Raw genomic sequence first — 20850 nt, 5'->3', positions numbered from 1 at the left:
TTAAATGGGTGTATAACCTGAAATAAAGAATTATTATTATTAAAACACCAATATATAAAAACGTGCATTTCGTTACCATTTCAATTATTTTTACAACTAATAGGTAATCTATACTAATATTGTAAAAAGAGGAAAAATTTGATTATTTATTTGTTTGCATTGAATAGGCTTAAAAACTACTAACCGATTTGAAGCTACACTATTCCCGGGTACTATAATCTATATTTAACCGACTTCAAAAAGGAGGAGGTTCTCAATTCGGTCGGTATTTTTTTTTTTTTTTTTTTTTTTTTTTTTTTTTTTTTTTTTTTTTTTTTTTATGTATGTACACCGATTACTCAAAGACGCCTGGACCGATTTCAAAAATTCTTTTTTTGTTTGAAACGGTATAGTCCCCATTTGGTCCCATTGCCATCATGACAAGATCTGATGATGGAATCCTGGAGAAATTGAGGGGAACTTTCGAAAATTATATGGATGTCTAATGTGTTTGTAAACTTTTCCATTTAGTACCTTTGAGAAATACAAAATTATGAAGGTTTAAAATCGATCTGATGATGGAGTCATAAAACAGACGAGGGAACTCCTTGGCGATTTACAGCAGTTACCTTGTGTTTGGGCTTGATTAATTTGTATTAATGAGAACTTTCCACATAGATAGGTTGTGACTGTCATTTAGGGGTTTGGTGATGAAGACCAAGGACAATTAAGGGAACTCCTTAACAGTTTACAGTAACTACCTTGTGTTTGGCCTTGATTAATTCGTATTGCTGAGAACTTTCTACCTAGATGAGTTGTGTCTGTTATTAGGGGTCTGATGATGAAGACCAAGGTCAATGAAGGGAACCCCTTGACGGATTACAGTAGCTACCTCGTGCTTGGGCTTGATTAATTTGTATTGCTGAGTATTTTGTACCAAGATGGGTTGTGACTGTCATTAGGTGTCTGATGTATTCGTTTGAGATGAAATTTTACACTAAAAATTGAAAAATAATAAAAATTTTAATAAAAAAAATACGACCGACTTCAAAACCTAAAAACGTACCCACTAAACTAAAAAGCGAAAAATAACATCATAATATGTTCTACCTGCTGATCAGTATGAAGTCGGTGCTTAGCCGGTGTTGTCTTAATTTAAGCCATTTCTGACAGGACCACATGAAACAACACTGTCTACAAAATCTAAATCTATAAGATATGCTCACATGGCTTGAATTAATACATCACCGGCTTAGCACCGCCTTCATACTGATCAGCAGGTAGAACATATTATGATGTTATTTTTCGCTTTTTAGTTTAGTGGGTACGTTTTTAGGTTTTGAAGTCGGTCGTATTTTTTTTATTAAAATTTTTATTATTTATCTCTGTATTCCTACGGGAACAGTAACAACGCGGGTGAAACCGCGTGGCGTCTGCTAGTATATTGTTGTTGTCGCTTGTAGCGGTCTCTAGAGGCAACCTTAGGCACAACCATTGTTGAATACGTATTTTTACGTCATTATCATGTATCGGTTAGCGGTTACCTAAAAAACAAACCTTTTTATTATCTTAAATTTTATTGTAAGTAATGTACATTACTGTCCGATAAATATCAATATCTCTAGAGGCAACATTAGGCTCAGGAACACATGAGCACTTAAAACTGCAGATAAGGGCGCTGAGCTGTCTTTTGCCGAATACTACATTGCAACTGCTCTTGTCACCTGTGGGTTCTCATATGCCTTATTAAACTATCTTTTCGTGCACATTTGAAATTGCATTTCTCACAGGAAAAAGGGTTTTTCACCAGTGTGGGTTTTAATATGCTGTAATTGGTACCTTTTCGTGTACATTTGAAATTGCATGTCTCACAAGAAAATGGCCTTCCACCAGTGTGGGTTCTAATGACTTACACTACTCTTGCTCAAAACACTGTCATATTACCACTCCACAGCGGGGCTAAACAAGCATTTCAGCCTCTAGGGGCTAAAGTAGGTAATTTCGTTTTTTTAATTCTATAAAACGGAGGAGGTTTTATTCGAAAATAGAATCATTAAAGGCAAGGCCGTGATTGTTTTGAAAAATAAATAAAAAAATTTAAATTGGAATGAAATGCAGCGTTCTTGTCAGTGGAATGCGTTTATTTTTTTATTTAATTTTTATTTAGTTGCGAATAGAGCGAGATTTGAAGACATGGGACATCCTTTACAGTGTAATACATTTGCCTTTTTCTCATGTGAAAAAATTAAAATTAAAAAGCGAGAATTTAAAAAACTGAAATTAATTTCGTGTGTGTGTGTGTCTGTGTGTAATGAATTAATAATAAAAAATTGGCGTGAATAATACTCTAAAAATACCTTGTATATAATGGGTCTTTTTAGCCTCTTGTATAACAATCTACTATTTTGCGCACATATCGTACAGGAAAATGGCTTTTCACCAGTGTGGGTTTTAACATGCCAAAATAAATGATCTTTTCGTGCAAATTTATATTTGCGCCAACGGACGCCCGTGACTTCGTCCGCGTATAAATCGATGTCAACTTTCAACCCCTATTTCACACTCTTCTATTTATTTATGTTTTTGCAAATTTTATAACGTTTAGGACTTTCCATACAAAGACCCAGTCAAGGTTCGCTTTTACTTATGTGCACTTCTTCTCTCTACCTTACTTTATTCCCAACCTAAACCTACCCAATTATACGCTACGGCTAGTCTTCTTAATATACAAATTAGAGGTGAGGCGTATATACTGGAGCAGGTCTTAACACTAGGTTTGTTGGAAGACGTATGGCGTACGAGTAGGGGAGACGGGGGAAATTGGAGCCTACTAAGGAAAAAGTTGAATAAAAGGCAAATTTATGGATATTTTAGGATTTTTCTATTAGAAACTAAATTCTTACTTATTTGGCTATCTTTTAATCACAGCGTTAACGTTAGATTATTAGACATTTGGCCACAGATAAACTTTAAACAAAAAAAGAGAATCGCTCCCATTACCCGATTTAGCGGGAAATCAGAGCCTATAATTTTCCATAAGTGTAATGGGAGCTACTTAATTATTAAATCAGTCTCAAAATTTTTTATGTTATTCTGAAATGTCATATATTTATATACATTTTGATATAAACGTAAACGTACAACAATTAGGTTTAAAGATCCAAACACTGTCACAACCAGAACATTCTTTATGAGCCCGTTTTCCGCAACCTCTACAACGGTACCACATTTCGTTATTTTTTTAAATGTCGCTAGCTAATAGCACACAATGTCTCTTCTTCTGAATATTCTGCCTCATCATCGCAAAGATTCTCAAAGTCTTCTTCATCTGACGTGTCAGTTTCATCCTCAAAAAGTTTCATTTTTATTTTTTCTTTCTTGTTGGCTGCCATGCTTGTTCCATCCGCCTTTCGCTGCGAGACATTTTCTTTCTTTGTTGCTGGTTGCTACCTTCTCCTTTGCAATGATTTTAGTTTTACATCTCTTAACGTTTCTTCTCCTTCTCTTCAAATGCTGTTTTCATTGGTGTGCTAGATAATATTACTGAATGTTTTCTTTGACGCGACGTGTATTCTTAACTTTCTCAAAATCTAATTTTCACATTAAAGATTAAAGTACTGATTGTAGAATTTTAGACTGTTGCTGTGTATCATTTGATAAAATTGGTTCTGTGTAGAGTGATTGTTCTTGAACGTCGTTTATTGTGGACGAGGTCATGGAAAATTTGACATTAGCTAGCTCCAGGAGTATTTTATCATTCGACATAAACGGGACTTTATAAGGGATTGTGTTTGGCGACATGTTTTGTGTACTATTTGTTGTAGATGCTTCCACTAGTAGCTCACTTAGTATAGATGGACTTACAGCATGGTCATGGTGGGTTTTTTCTCACATCTGCAAAAACATATTATAATGTATATGGGGCAATTGGAGCTACTAAGGGTAATCAGAGCCTAATAAGCTCTGATTACCCGACTACCACCATTTCGAAATAAAAAAAATTATTTATTGGATCTAGCTTGTAATGAAATTATACGCGCAGATACTCAAAATTAATATCATTAGCTTTAAAATAAAATAGATTTGATTGTAACAAGTGCATAACTTCACACTTACCTGGCCGATGAAATTTCGTATTTTTTATAAGCGCGGAGCAAAAAATCGATAAGCTACCGTGGTCACACAACGCGTGGCACTGGCGAGTCTAGAACAGTAGAGAAACGCGAACGCAGCATGACGAAGGTGCCCGGTTGACAACCGAGTGAATACGAGGCCTAGTTTTGTCTCTGGTCGCACCGCTCCAATTACCCTCTGGCTCTCATTACCCTCTGTTCCCCTACGGAGCAGGGACTTATACACGTATTAAGCGTATTTAGAAGTACCGAGTACCGAGGACCGCAAGACGTCAACGGAGTGCGAGTCCAATACTCGCAAATACTCTAACGGTCCAACCAATGCGGTACGTGTTCAGAGACGCGTTCGATTAGTAATGTGTGAGTGAGAGACTTCTATCAATGCCGAAAGAAAATAGACTTTGTTGTCTAGACATAAGACCGGTTTTTCAACGCAATAAACACTTCATACTCCACAGACAAAACATCGCGAGACGCGTTCCCGGACGCGTTCGTTTAAGTATGTGTGAGTGACGTCCCATTGCCGATGAAAAATTGTCTTTACTTTATCAAACATAAGACCGATTTTTTAACGCAGTATACACTTAATACTCTTAATACTCTAATATTTGCAGTCCCTGATTTTAATCCTTATTTTAAAAACATAATGTTTATTTGTTTTAGTATGATTATTTATCCGCTAAAGTAACAAGTTAATGTAACCCGACAGTATCATGAGGTAATATTAAAAGAAATAACTAAATAATAAAATTAAATTGAAATTTTGAAATTAATGACTGAAATATTTTTGTTTGCAAATTTTTTTCTTTTTTTTGTGGATTACAAAAACCAAAAATAGTTGAAGAAACCAATTGAAAAAAACAAAATAAAAAGACAAAAATGATTTTCTGTTACCCGGGATCGAACTCAGGATTCAATTTTTTTGTACCTTGCGTACATACCACTAGTCCAAATGACTGTGTAGAACTCGTTTGAAATTAATGTACGCTTAGTTATCAGATAATATGATGTAAAATCGCTGGCCACTGAGTATTTAGGAGTACGTATCTATTCTATAGGTCCTAATGGCTCGTACTTCTAAATACTCGTGGAGCTAGTCTTTGGAGCGCGTCTCTCGGCGTACTCGTACTCGTAATACTCAGTACGCGTTTTAGCGAGTACGACTCACCTCTAATACAAATGCGAAAGGTCATTCTCACGAAATTTCGAAAACCGCTTGACGTACAAAGATGAAATTTGGCAGTGAGGTAGTAAATAGGTATCTGCTAATAGTGGATTTTGTGATAGGGCCGGATTAAAGAGGTCTCTCACAAGTTTGTATGAAAGTCCTTGATTTTTTATGCTACAAACTTGACATTATGCAGGGAGGTAGTAAACAGTTTAACAGAGTTCTAAAGGCTAAAGGCTTTCGCAAGTTCATATGAACGTCCTTACTTTTTAAGCTTATGAGCCTAAAAAGTAAGAACCTTTAGACCTCTTTAATCCGGCCGTGTCGTAAAATGGGTTTGTAACAATCGTCTACCAACTTTAAACCGCCTCCCTGCTTCAAGTTTGTAGCATAATAAATGAAAGACTTTCATACAAACTTGTGAGAGCCTATACCGAGTGAGCAAATGTTGTTTGATGACGTCACGGCGTTAAACGCGAGCTGATCACCGCGCGCTCACTTTAAAATTCTATATTTCGGGAATTAACTAACGTATCGAAATTATTCTTTCACGAATAATTTTCTTTTTCAACGGAGAATACAGAAAGGTGACATTTAAAAATTTTTAACTTTTGGTTCGCAACCTATTGATTGAGTCATGTTCGTTCACTTTGTCACATCACAATTTTTGTTTCAATAAAAAATGGCATCACAGGAAACTTCACTGCGGATCGCAGAATACTTACGCAGAATAGTTACTTGCCACTTTTGTAAACAGTGTTTAAACTGAATTATGGAAGTAATAAAAGCTATATTTTATTTTGTCCCGTCAATAATAACCAGTAAAAAATTTAATATAAATGAAAAAATATCTACGTAGAATTTTTGCCGCCGAAACACAGCACATTAGCAAGTGACGTCATTCATAGAAATAACAGCGTGATTGGCGTTTGCAGTAATGTGATGTGAAAAATACAATTTTGTTTTATAAAAATATTACAATAACGAGATTATTTTCACAAATAAAAATGTGATTAGAGTTTTTAGGCATTTAAACTGCCTCTATCTAACTGTCAACCCAATTGACAAACCATTGTCAATTTTAATTAATCTGTGGACAAACCAAGAAACTTCATACTTGACGTTTGTGCCAACTGCCATGTTCACGAAAAATATTTGTAACTTGTGTCTACTGTCTTGTTATTTTATCTTTAACTTCATGTTAATACTTAATTGTTTTGTTGATTTCTGATGACTGATCATACACTTTAAAACCCGAGTGGCAACTTGTTTTTTTTAAGTAAGGAACAGATCAACTGAAATCTACACTGAATAACTTGAATATGGCTTTAATGTTTGATTGCTACAAGTCCAGTTACTGTGATGAGTGACACCGACGATACCGACGTACTGCTGCTGATACCGCCGAACTTCTTCCTCGTCAACAGCTCCGGCTCCGAGGATTCCTTCCTGGAGTCCTCAAGAACTGTTGTACACAAACCGGTTTCGTGCACCGCACAAGTTCTAGGCAAACTGGTTAACCAAGTGCACTGCTTGGAATCTCGGTTAGAAACTTTAGAACTCGACACCAGTGAGATATCAAGTGTAGGAACACGTAACAAAGTTTGGGATACGGATAGTTTCGATAGTCGTAGCTTAGATCGCAAGTGTTTCACTTTTCCACGGAGACGACGTCGTAAAATACGGAGAGACACGAGTAAAGATGCGTCTTTAACTAGTCTCGACACCGCTCGAGAAGCAGAGAATTTACGATTCGACTATAAGTATTGTAAAGTCGATAAATTAGATGATTCACACAGTATGGACGGAGACATCAGCAGCATTGTATCAACTCCGAGTAAACAGAATGACAAACTCCTTCTACATGAAATAGATGAGTTCTTAAATAAAGTGGAAACATACGAAAGTCCTGACTCAAAAAATAGGGAACAAATTCCAATTACATCAGATAATATTCTGCAAGCAACAGGTGATTATATCTCCAATAAATTAGAAGGCAAGAATCAAGATGAAATACAGTTACCGAGTGGCAGGATCGTTTCCAGTAGTGTTTTAGATAAATATATATATTTGGTAAAAACAGCAAACCAATCACCACAGAGTACATCTTCTGCAAGAAATGAACATGAACATCCGAAAAGGTATCATGGCAGAATGGACAATCCAAATTACTGTTCAAAACAGGAAACAAAATCTCCAAGTATCAGAAAACTTAATTTCTCAGACACTAAAGAAGTTCAAACTACTTCAACACCAAAAAAAAATACACAAACTTCATATTCAGATACATTTAAACCTTCAGCGAATAAAATTCTAGACAGAGCATCCAAAGTTCTAGAGCATTATAAATCTCAAAGTCGTAATGTACAAAGTTCTATGTCAGATGCAAGTGAACTGACTATGAAGAGGGATGAATTTGAAAAGAAAGATGAGTATAATTTGAAGACAAATGAATACAATATGAAAAGGGATGAATTTAAAATGCCTCAAATGAGACCATTTGGCTTGGACAGAGAGGGTTACAAGTTAGACTCAATAGACACAGATTTGTTGAGTTTGAGTGAGTTGTGGGGAGAGAGAGGGGACAGGGCAGAGAAGATAGATAGTATAAAGTTAGAAGAAGAAAGGTTGAAAAGAGAAGTAAGTTGTACATGTTCACTTATCAATGTTTTGTTATTATTTATTATTTATTTATTCCGTACATAGTAAATAAATAAAAAAGCTTACTAGTAAATGAAATTTATAAGATTATAGTACTGTGGGATCATCAGAACATTATCAGATTAATTGCAATAAAGAGTTTGAATGGTTCCAGGTTTGATTCTTAACTACTGGACTATTGCTGTACTTAGTCCTACAGTTCATTTCATGCACGATGGTGCAGGTGACAGTTCATTTGTTTGTTTCGCTCTTGAAAGTTTGCCAATTCACAATAGTATAATATGTATGATGGACATCTTACAGGCGACTGTCATTATGTCTTCTTGTACGACTCTTTAAATAAAAGTATTTTTTTTAATTCATTTTAATTTCTTTATTCTCAGCATTGTGAAGCACTAATACAACAATTACAGAAGAAGATTTTGGAACAGCAAGAGAAGTTGGCAGTTGCTGTCAAAGTGGACAAGGCGAAGGATGCAGCTATCCACAAGTTACGTGAGGCTTGGCTGCGCCTCACTGGCAGCTTGGACAGGGCAGAGGAACGACACAGGACTGCTTTGGACAAAATGTTGAGAGAAGTTGATAACTTTAAGATGGTTGCGGGTGAAGCACAAAAGGTATTATAGAGTAAACATTATAAGTCTCTTCAACATTTTAAAAAGTAACAAATGTGAAAGTATTGTCTATATGTCTGTCTGGTACCGTTTCTGCACCAATTTGGTATAGTGATAAATAGGACCTTGAAGCAATACATTCCATAATTCCTGCAGGATTTTTAAAAGCAGAATTTTAAACAGAACAGACTTACAGGCAGTCCTCTAGTATTTATTTGAAAAGTGTCGTGTTTTCATACTCTCAACTGAAATAAATGATTCAGTTGAGTTAAGAGACTGAGGAAAATTTAAAAAGTAGTTAATTTATTGTTCCAGAAAACAACCCATTTTGAAACAGAACTTTATAAAGCTTTGGACTTAGCTCACGACTATCAAGATAAATGCAAAAAATTAACATCAGAGAAAAAAGAGTTACAGGAGAACATGGAGAGTGCTGTGGAAAGCAAAGAAGAAGCACTCAGACTGAAGGAGAAAGAGATTGAAACTTTAAGAGAAAACTGTGAAACTGTCATGAGACTGAATAAACAGTCCACCGATTGTGTTAAGAACTTAGAAGATGCTTTGGAAAAGGTTAGTTCACAGTTCTAAATTGTATAGGTACTACTTGTTTGAATATTAGGGATTGATTCCCACAACTGGAAAATACGACAATAGCCACAATAATTGCAACCCTTATTATCAGAAACTGGAATCCTAATTCTATTCACTACAATTTATATCTATATACTATGGGGTCTGGGTTTCAAACTTGGTACCCGTTAACCTCTGTTACCTGCCTGTTGATTACGGCAGTAGCCACTGTTGTTTTTGATTCCATAAAAATTTACTTTCAGGAAAAAACAGACCATGAAATGACAAAAAGCAAGAACATTGAACTGATCCGCAAAATGGAATCTATGAGTGACGAGAGGTGTACGGAACAACAAGAGAAAGATGTTCTGAAGGTCAAGCTGAATGAGGAGAGGTCTCGCTGCAACTTGTTGGAGAAACAGTTGTGTGAGGCGCAGAATCAAGTTGCCGAGCTTGTGAAGAAATGTGTAAGTTAACATTATCAATCCTAATATTATAAAGCTGTAAAGTGTAAGGGTTTGTTGTTGTTTGTAAAGGGGTTGTTTTCATCATCATCATTAACTGCCGATTGATTACCACTGATAGACATAGGCCTCTTGTATGGACTTCCAAACACAACTGTCTCCGTCGACAGCATCCAGTACCTACCCTACCCTCCAAATCACTTGTTGTCTTTGGTTCATCTAGTGGGGGGTCGATCAACACTGCGCTTTCGCATTCCAGCCATTCCAGCACCTTGGCACCCCATCATCCAATTTTTTACAGAATTTAAAAACATTCATCTCATATCTTTCTTCTTTTTAATGACTGTATTTATTGTTAAGATAAGATAAATATACTTTATTTGCACACCACAAAGACAAAAACAAGTGAAATACAAAAACAAATTAGGAAGAGATCAGCATACAAAAGGCGGCCTTATCGCTAAGTAGCGATTTCTTCCAGGCAACCTTCGGTTTAGGAAAACTTAAGGACATCAGCAGGTGGCGTAAAACAAAAATAACCATAGTATTACACATACATACAAATAATATTGTTGAATATTTAAAACATTTTATTTTTTTATACTTATTACACTTTATTATTTTTATATTTGATACATTTTATTGTTTTTAATATAATAATAAAAAAAATAGTTTGTCAGAAGTGGGATTCGAACCCACGCCCACAGAAGTGGACTGCGACCTGAACGCAGCGCCTTAGACCGCTCGGCCATCCTGACGTGTGGATGGAGTGACGAATATTAGCTATACTCTAATGACTAGTGGATAACCGTGATTTCCACGTCTAAACACATCAAAATAAAAACTCTCTTGGTATTTTATCGGATGATCTATAAAGACAGCAATATTTATGTTGCGATGGAACGAAAAAGAGCGATTTCTAATAATAATAATAATAATAATAATATCGTTTATTTGCAAGAATTACCGTTCCTTACAGCATTCAACCAAATTAATAGTGTGCAAATACATGGTGAAATACAAACAGTGAAATAAAATTAAGAAAAATATAAATACAATCAGTCACAATAACTAAATTAAATTAAATAAAATTATAAAATAAAAATAACACAAATAGTCCCCAAATTAAATGAAAAAAAAAAAAAAAGAAAAAGTTACAATTACAATATAATAAAATAATTGGAATTAAAAGTAAGTACGAGTATGTCATTAAAAATTAAGTCAAATATTCCTTAATGTCGTAGTAGCCCTTATCAATAAGCCATTTATTTAATTTTATTTTAAAATGGGGCAAGCTTAATTTTTGAATGTCATCTGGTAATTTATTAAATATTTTTACAGACATACAGTATGCACTTTTCATATAACTACCAGTACATACTTTTGATAGCACCAACTTGTTACCGTGTCTGACCGACTTATTGACCGTGCCTTCACCTCTTCGCTGAAAATATTTTGGATGGCGCTTAACAAAAATACAAACATCTCGTATGTACATACAAGGCAGTGGAAGAATGTTCAATTGCTTAAAAAGAGGTTTACAGCTATCTAATGGCCCTGCTTTACACATAGCACGAATGCATTTTTTTTGAAGTCGGAATGCTCTAATAAAGTCTACAGAGTTACCCCAGAGTATTAAACCGTATGACAGCACAGACGATACATGTCCGTGATATGCACTTAAAGCTACATCGATGGAAATAGTCTGCGTAAGACGTCTGAGCGCATAAACAAATTTGGCCAATTTTGTGCAAATGTAGTCAATATGAGATTTCCAATTCATTGTTTTGTCATAAACTAATCCTAAAAATTTCATTGTGTCATCTTCTCCTATTTTAATATCATTATATTTAACATCAACTGGCACTGTTTTTGAATTATAATAATTAAATTGCATAATTTTCGTTTTATTTATATTAACCTGCAAGTTATTTTCATTTAGCCAAGTTATTATATTTTGTAATACGTCGTTTATTTCTTGTTCATACCTATAAACATTATGACATCTCACTAATATGGTTGTATCATCTGCAAACAATACGCACGGGTGACTTGTTGCCGCCGTGATATCGTTTATGTAGGCCAAGAAAAGAAATGGTCCTAGAATGCTGCCCTGCGGTACTCCCTTTTTATTATATTTGTATGTTGAATTATAAATCATCTTAATATTATTTTCTAGTTTGCTAATTTGTGTACATACAGTCCTACCATTTAGATATGATTTTACCCATTGATGAGCTGTTCCCCTTATACCATATCTTTCTAATTTATTTAATAAGATATTGTGATTAACGAAGTCAAACGCCTTGGTCATGTCTAGAAAAATAGCAGTAATAGGTACTTTGTCATTGAGGCTATCATTAATAATTTTATTTAGATAAAAACAAGCCTCAGTAGTGGAACTATTATTACAGTATACAGGAGTATACATCGTTCCAAGCGCATTCCATCCGGTCTTTTATTAATTTAATTGATAGTCCTGATAATTGTTGATCTCCTAAAATATAAATGGTGTTTGTTTTCTTTTTGTAGTCAAGGTTTTCTTGAGAATTTTTATAGGGAATATAACTTTGTTTCTCACTAAACAAAGTTCTACACAAAGTTGTATTGTTATCTCTTGGCGCTCTTAGGCTGATGTTAAAAAAAATCATGCTAATGAAAACCATTACCTTACAACGCATCGCTTCACACGGCACCCAATAAATGCATCCTACAATTGTTCGGGGTAGCTTAGAACCAGGAGACGGACAATAGGATACTTAGGCTTTTTTTTATTTTTCATTACTCTTTACAAGTTAACCCTTGACTACAATCTCATTTGACGGTAAGTGATGATGCAGTCTAAGATGGAAGCGGGCTAACTTGTTAGGAGGAGAATGAAAATCCACACCCCTTTTGGTTTCTACGCGGCATCGTTCCGAAACGCTAAATCGCTTGGCGGTACGTCTTTGCCGATAGGGTGGTAACTAGCCACGGCCGAAGCCTCCCACCAGCCAGACCTGGACAAATTAAGAAAATCTTAATCTACCCAGCCGGGGATCGAACCCAGGACCTCCGTCTTGTAAATCCACCGCGCATACCACTGCGCCACGGAGGCCGTTAAAAAGGTAATGTAAGGCTAGGATAAGGGTAGGGTAGGGTAGGGGTAGCTTGGGTAGGGTCGGGTAATTAAACACTATATTAAACTGACTACACGTTCTATCATTACGAGATCTATTACTAAGAACTCTGCTACTATAGTACGCGTCAAACTTCGAGTCCGCTCTGATATTAGTCTTCGAACTGTTTGTTTACGTTAAGATACTCAATCACACGACTCGAAGTTTGGCGCGATCTATACAAACCCTACCTACATAATTCTTTATATTTCAAGGACGCGTTAGACGACGAAGCGAAGTCCCTCAGGAAGCACCTGGAGCTGCAGAAGGCGGAACTGAAGAGCCACTACCAGCAGCAGCTGGAGGACGCAGTGCTGGGCAAGCTGCAGGAGTTCCAGCGACAACTGGACCTGGCCGAGAGGGACATGGAGATGGCTGCGAGGAACAAGGAGATTGCAGTCATCGAGACCTACAATAAGCAGATTACTAGGATTGAGGACCAGTGAGTTATCTGTATTAATAATATTCTACACCAGTGGTTCCCAAACTTTTTTTCCTCATAGACCACTTTCAAAATTTAGCAGGTGCTGATGGACCCCCTGGTACATCTATACTAATATTATAAAGCTGAAGAGTTTGTTTGTTTGACTGAACATACTAATGTCTGGTTTGAAAAATTCTTTCAGTGTTAGATAGACCATTTATTGAGGAAGGCTATAGGCTATATATTATCCCCGTATTTTTTTTTATGTAGTATAGGCTTACGCTTGACCACAATCAAGCCTGATGGAAAGCAATGATGAGGTCTAAGATGAAGCGCGCTTGCCTAGAAGATGCCTATTCACTCTTGCCTTGAAGGTGCACAAATTATACGTGTCAGGAAACACAGACGCCGGAAGGGCATTCCACATTTTGGATACTTACAGGAACGGGAACCACGCGAGTGAAACCGCGCAGCGTCAGCTAGTTTCTACATAAAATCTTGCCTTCCGAACCGGTGGTAAAGCCAGTACAAATGTACAGACCCGACGTTTCAAAAATGCTTGTAAACTAAGTTAACTAATTAGTTTGAAATAAATTAATTTAAAATTTTTACAACTTGACAGAAAATACAAAATTTCATTAATTAATTTCAGTTATATTTCATTATAATATGTAACACAATATGTCACACAGATTAAGAATAATAGACAAATAAAACACGACGGTGTCGTAGCCGCTCCAAATACAAAATTTAAAAAGTAATACATTCTCGAGTCAGTACGACACGAAGCGTCGCATCAGTATTTTTTAATATTATTCAAGAAAAATGGCGTCATATGTTTTTAAATACTTTAAAAACTGTTTACAAAAACTGAAGAAATAAGATGGAGTATATTTTTATTGGTAATTATTGATTACTATATTAATTTACGTAAATTTTAAAATACAAGTTATGAAAAAAGGTTGTCAAGGAGACGCGTGACGTTTTTTTTATGGGTTGCACCGGCTTCACACGTTACTTGTAAATACTCACTCTGGTCACTCTGTGTCTAAACTATAGAAATTTTAACAGTTACTAGAATTGGCCTAGCCTCTGCCCTAGGCCAAATCGAGTAACTTTTGTGTTAGAAGAAAAAAGAAAAGGCCAAAAATTACAATTAACCAAATTACTTTTACTGAGACACTAAAATTTTTCATGTCAATATTAAACTTGACTGACTGACGACGCCTTTAAAGCGTGCAAGGTGTGAGAGATAGACACGGTGCTTACTCAGACTCATACGTCTATTGCACGAGATTGAGTATTTTGTTGTATCTGTTGTTTTATCCATGTTTGAGTAAAACACTTTCTTGATAAAATTATGACGATGTCACCCTTCCCTTAATGTGTGACACGTGGACTTTGAATTTCGTTTGTTTTATTTTCAGGCACAAACTTGAGGTGCAAGTTCTAGAAGAGAAGCAGAAGGAAGAAATCAAGTTGTACAGGTTGCAGCTTGCGCAGGCTAATGAGAAAATCAGTTTGCTTGAGGTAAAGCTTTATATTATAGACTACTAATTTTTTGTACGTCAAACTGTTTTCTATTTTTTGTGGTGAGTGACTTTAGTATAGTTAGATGATTTATAAAAATGTTCTAAATTCATAACATGTTTTCAATTTCTCATGGCTAAAACAGGATTTTGTGCGCAGATTTTTGAGCTACAAAACATGCATTTGAAAGCTTAAGAGACAATAGGCTAGTTGTAATTTTTTTAAATCCCTTAATTCTTCGCGTGTATGTTTACTAATACTATAGGCGTTACGAAATGGAAGATAGTGCTTTTGGCGTTTGAAAAAAATACATAAATACGCAATTTTTAACTTGAGTTTCTAAAGTAATATTTTACTGTTATATTTTATAATATTTGCGTATTTCAAACCATTTTCAAGTACTACACGAAATTAATATTTTTAATATTAATTTTTATATAGGTAAGTGAACTGTGCGTGTTGCCAGTGATGACTTATTGATCCGAGGTCTGATCGCTAACTGTGGCCCTCATGAAGAAGCTCAAAGTCATTTAGCGGGCGATGGGGCGAGTTATGCTTTGAATTTCTGTGTGATCGAATTAATCTCAGATATGAGGAGATCCGCAGACGAACCAAAGTCACTCGCATAGCTCAGTGAGTGACGAAGCTTAAGTGGCAATGGGCAGGCCACATAGTTTGAAGAGCCGATAGATGTTAGGGTCCCAGGTGTTGGAATGGCGACCCCGTACCGGTTAGCGCAGTCTAGGTTGTAGGGAGCCGCTGGATACTGGCGCCTCGAGACCGTTGCGTTTGGAAGTCTGGCAGTGGACGTTTATCGGCTGATAATAATGATGATGATGATGATTGAACTACCCTATTATTATATTCAGAACAAATTGGAGACGTACCGTCGCCGGCGCGGTCAGATCGCGTCCCAGCTGCACTCGGTGATGGAGGCGCAGTGGCGCCAGGCGCTGCTCATCCTCACCACCGGGCACGCCGGCCTGCCGCCCCGCGCCGCGCCGCCCGCGCTCGACAGCACCGCGCCCGACTCCGGTGAGCGGACTATCGTCTACCTCAGACCAATTATAGAAGGACCTGTATCGCACTCATAGTCACGAACAAAATTGTCTGTCATTTACTGAAGAAAACGAGCTTAGATTTGGTATATATCTTCTACTAAACAAGAAGTTTTTGCCCGTTTGGCAGGGCATTGTGAATACATCCCACAAACTTTCAAAGTTCCCTAGGAGAATGTCAAACACTATCGATGGTACGAGATCGATATTTAGAAATATATACCCTCATTATTTGATTATTATTTTACAGTTATTTGATAGTGAGTGGAAATAAATGATAGATACTATTCAACTCGACTCTTTGCATATAAGTTTCCTAGTTAAATTGCTAAAAAATTAAAAATATTTAATTTTTAACTGAAACCTTTTGGTCCACCCCGGCCCCTTTAGCACTGAGGAGGCTTACTTACTAGCTGATAAAATATTTTTACTTATTTTGCAATTTGTTCAGTGGTTTAATGCAACAAAGGCTCCACTTCTGATCTACAGAGGTTTAAAACATACTAATTTCCAGTAGTGACCCCGCTGCCCCCGGCGCCGCACAAGGGCGCAGTGTCGCTGCCGCACGACGCGCCGCGCCGCGAGCTGCCGCACGACGCGCTGAGCGACCACGAGCTGCAGCAGTACGTCCAACTGGTGAGTGACGTCACCGGCCGCACTGGCAGCACTGGCACTGTCAGCTACTTATAGTCTATTTTTTTAAAGCAGAGACTGAAATGACAATTAGAAACGTCAAACATAAAAATAATGTGACCAGCATATAAAGAATAAGGTTGTCCTAACGATTCTGATTCGATTAAAATCGATAAAAATAATAGGATGATACATGAGAAATAAAATAAATGTACAAAATGTTTTATTATGATATCAATAACCAAAGTCACCGACATAGCTCAACGTGTCGCAAAGCTGAAGTGGCAAAGGGCGGGGCACATAGTTCGAAGAGCCGATGGTTGTTCTGGTCCCAAGGTGCAGGATAGGCGACCCTGCTCTAGAAAATGCAGTGTTGGCCGACCCCCCACTAGGTGGACTGACGATATCAAGCGAGTCGCAGGTATTAGCTATTATATGCAGGCGGCTCAGGATCGTGATGTTTGGAAGTCCCTACAAAAGGCCTATGTCCTGCAGTGGACGTCCATCGGCTGATATGACGATGATATTGAACATACCTATAATAATTTCTTGTACGTTTTTTACAGCTTATAAATTACTTTATACTATCCAATAATTAATAGTTTGCAAGAAATACTTTTCATCGTAATCGAATTTTAAATACATTGATAACATCGTGAATTAGTTAAATATTTTCATCAATAATAATATTTTTTTTGGTCCTTAACTGACAAATCGGTACTAAGCAATCATTTAATTCCTGAATATCGATTTTGTGACGTCTCTATTTACTGCCTAAAAAAATCAGGCAATACATGAAACGTCATTTTTGTCTCTGTAGAGAAAAAACACACTATAGTGAGGCCTTCACACAAAGCACCGCCGATGCATAGGGATGATGACAGTTTTTTAAATTGTATATAAATTAAGAGTATGCTAATAGTAAAGCAATTTTGTAAAAGGAACAGGGTATCTGCGATCATTACTTTCGGAGCTACAGGGATTTAAAGGGTCAGATTTGCGGCGCTGCCGCGGATCCCTGAAAAACGCCCCATACAAAATGGCACAACCTAATGACGTCGTAGACAATGCAATGATCGTTAGATTTGTATGGCCGTTCAACAAAATTACTAATATCTTTGTTATTTGTGCGTTTATATTTATAGTTCATGTATTAAAAATTGTCACATTTAATGTAAGGAAGCTAAAACTGTATGAATTTTCATCTAATTACGATAAAAGATTTTTAATAGATTTTGAAATTTTATAATCTCATTTATTTTGCAAATATCCAGACAATCTTTGCTTTTTATGTATAAATTAGTTAACATTGACCTTATATACCCGAATATATCATAAAAATCAATATATTCAAACCTAGTCATCATCCCCATTGGCCCAAGTCTGGCTGGTGGGAGGCTACCGTCAAAGACGTACCGCCAAGCGATTTAGCGTTCCGGTACTATGTCGTGTAGAAACCGATTTTCATCCTCCTCTTAACAAGTTGGCAGCTTCCATCTTAGATTGCATTATCACTTACCATCACCATCAGGAGATTGTAGTCAAGGGCTAACTTGTAAAGAATAAAAAAAAAGAATTTCGACCGACCGTTATTGATGAAGAATAAGTCGATTTGAAGTCAAACTTCTTCATGCACGCTTGTCTTGTGGAGCGTGCTGCCATCTACAGTCACAGTGAAACTGTGTTTGTTATTTTAAACTACCGGTAGATGGCGTTTTTAGAGAACTTAGAAACAATCCCTCTCTGGAAACTTCAAGAACCTGTTGCGATGAAGTTACGCCTTAGACTCATAGATGGCGCTTTCAAGTCTAATTATCATTTCAACAACTATAATTGAAATGTCTGTCTGTGATTTCAAAATAACTATATTTTTTTCAAATGTTTCTAGTTATTTACTCGATACCGAACAACGAAACACAAACAAGTATTTTTTATAATTTCCATCTATCTTTCTGGGTTAATCTTTCGAACGGTTCAATTGATTTGAATAGGTCTATCACTGGAAAATAGGGGAAGTTGTTGAGCAACATATAGGCTACTTTATGTCAGAAAAATAATGAAACAGTGAATTTCACGCAGACGAATTCGCGAGCGTCTGCTAGTTAAAATAAAAATTCAAGAACATTATAACGTTAATGCCGGATGTACATTGTACAGAAGCTCTAACCAAACAATGTTAATTTCCAGCTCCTCACAAAGCCACCCAACTTCGAGGCGGACTCTCCCCCCGACCCCCGCGAGCACAAGAACTACAGCGAGGAGCCGACCAGCGACCGGCCCGACCGCCTGGACCGACGGGACAAAGTGAAGAGGAGTCTCCACCCGGGGAAACCACCCTGGAAATCGTAGTACATAAGAGAATCAATACTTTTGAACATAAGTGGACCAATGCATATTTTTAATTTATATCATGAGAAATCTATGTTTTTTCATAATTCCTTTCGCTAGAGACTGATTTTTTTTATTCATTTATTCTTTACAATTTAACCCTTGACCACAATACAATCTCACCTGATGGTAAGTGATGATGTAGTCTTAGATGCAAGTGGGTTAACTTGTTAGGAGGAGGATGGAAATCCACACCCCTTTCGGTTTCCACACGGCATCGTACCGGAACGCTAAATCGCTACTAAACTGATGCCTTAAATACACTACTCACTTGGACGGTTCGACGAAGTCGCGAAGTTAGTAGTGTAGTAAAAAGTAGTTAGTTGTGTTCGAAGTGTCGTCTTCGAGTTCTTTGACTTGCGCAGAAATCGATTGGGTACTATGACTTAAATTTAATATAAAAAATATTAATTTCGTATAGTACTTATTCATATAGGGATCTTCTAATAAAAATACCAATTTTAATGAAAACCAATTAAAGATCACTTTAGAAGCTTAAGTTTAAAAATTGCGTATTTTAGGTTTCCAAACGCCAAAAACGCTTGGCCTATTCATGACGTCATAGTCTTAGTAAACATGAACACGTCAAACTAAAGGATGTTCGATTTCATCATCATGGCAGATAGCGTTTTCAGACGTTTCATCAAAGGTATAAATTTAATTTTGAAAGTATTTAAGTTTCGAAAAAAATAAATTTGTTTTACGACTTAATATAAAGATAATGAACAATTTAAGACTGTATAAAAAAGTGTCTACACTATCATCAGCTTCGCGAGTAGTGTATTGGGGGTGTTACTTTGATCTTTACTTGTTTTTCAAAGGGTTGCGATCAAACTGGTGACTAGAGACATGATTTCTCATAATGTGTCATAGAATATTTAAAAAATTGCATTTAATATTTGGATGGTGAAGGGTCGGAGACCCTTGGAACCTGCTACCTCCCAAAGTCATGCTACAAAGTACATAAATATTGTATGACTTACCTATAATATACCTATAATAGGAACAGGAGCTGATCAACCATCTGGGAGGCTATTCTGTGACAATATTTTTATCACTTCGAACTCGCATCTATCGCTCTCCGTCTATAGTATCATGTTAAACAGAGAGAGATAGAGATTAATTCGAAACTCGCGCTTGCGAGTTATACAATACATTGTTACAGAATAAGCCTCCAGGTGTCTGGTTATCGCAAGCTCTCATTTTACTTGTTATTGACAGTGTCTTTATTTTGTTACGTCAAACTTTCATTTTCCATATAAATGTTCAAAAACTCTTAGTAAAATAATAATGAATATGTAACGGAGTATCCCGCCACTTTAGATGTAAGAAGTTTTCTAATTTTATATTTATTTTTGTAAAGTTAGTGAGATACGTTTTTGTAAAGCATTCCATTATAAATGTGTTAATAAAATGTTTATTATAATAAAATTTTATTTTCTTAAGAATAATAGTATTTAATGTACCCTATTGTTGATAATATTGTGCTAATTTTAATTTGGAATTCAAGATATTGAGTTAACAAAGACAAAACAATACTTTCTTCTTTTATATTTGATAATTTTATGAAGTTAAAAATTACATTTTATCATATAAGAATCTAAATGATTTTGTGTGGCCCATAGATCTAGAATCTATACTATCATAAAGCTGAAGAGGAAGGCTATATGCTATATATTATCCCCGTATTCTTACGAGAACGGGAACCACGTGGGTGAAACCGCACATCATCTAATTGAGAATAATTTATACTATATTATTATAAGTCTACAGTGTGGCCTGTAAAATCTAGTTTGGTAATACATTTTGATGGGATATGAACAAAGTAATTAATTAAATACGCCCCTTTTGGTGGTGTTACATTACACCCCTTTGCGTCCGAAAGCAAGTAAATCAGATCTAGGTCATTATCATTTATAATAGGCTGTAATCATCATAAATATCATCATTATTAACCCATATTCGGCTCACTGCTGAACTTGAATCTTCTCTCAAGATAAGAGGGGTTAGGCCAATAGTCCGCCACGCTGGCCCAATGCGGATTGGCAAACTTCACACACGCAGAGAACA

The 20850-nt window shown here is 36.3% G+C and overlaps 1 protein-coding gene and 1 non-coding gene across 3 annotated transcripts; one reads left to right on the top strand and one right to left on the bottom strand.

The window, feature by feature from the left end:
• Positions 1-6457: 6457 nt before the first annotated feature.
• On the top strand, positions 6458-20231 carry LOC112046965 (trichohyalin). Of its 2 annotated transcripts, none has more exons than XM_024083838.2 (9): positions 6458-7920; positions 8325-8558; positions 8871-9125; positions 9389-9592; positions 12963-13189; positions 14599-14701; positions 15571-15736; positions 16274-16395; positions 18580-20231. In XM_024083838.2, exons 1-9 carry the CDS (start codon positions 6643-6645, stop codon positions 18739-18741), a joined length of 2751 nt encoding a protein of 916 aa, XP_023939606.2. In that variant the 5' UTR covers positions 6458-6642; the 3' UTR covers positions 18742-20231. The 2 variants fall into 2 exon arrangements, with proteins under 2 accessions (XP_023939606.2, XP_023939607.2); XM_024083839.2 differs by having other exon boundaries at positions 6460-7920; positions 16277-16395.
• On the bottom strand, positions 10264-10347 carry Trnal-cag (transfer RNA leucine (anticodon CAG)). Its single transcript has one exon. It is a non-coding gene; the product is annotated as a tRNA-Leu (tRNA).
• Positions 20232-20850: the final 619 nt, after the last annotated feature.

This window comes from Bicyclus anynana, chromosome 10 (assembly GCF_947172395.1).
Source record: "Bicyclus anynana chromosome 10, ilBicAnyn1.1, whole genome shotgun sequence".
Classification (NCBI taxonomy): domain Eukaryota; kingdom Metazoa; phylum Arthropoda; class Insecta; order Lepidoptera; family Nymphalidae; genus Bicyclus; species Bicyclus anynana.
Note: the sequence above shows the minus strand (reverse complement) of the source record. Positions and strands in the feature narration are given on the sequence as shown.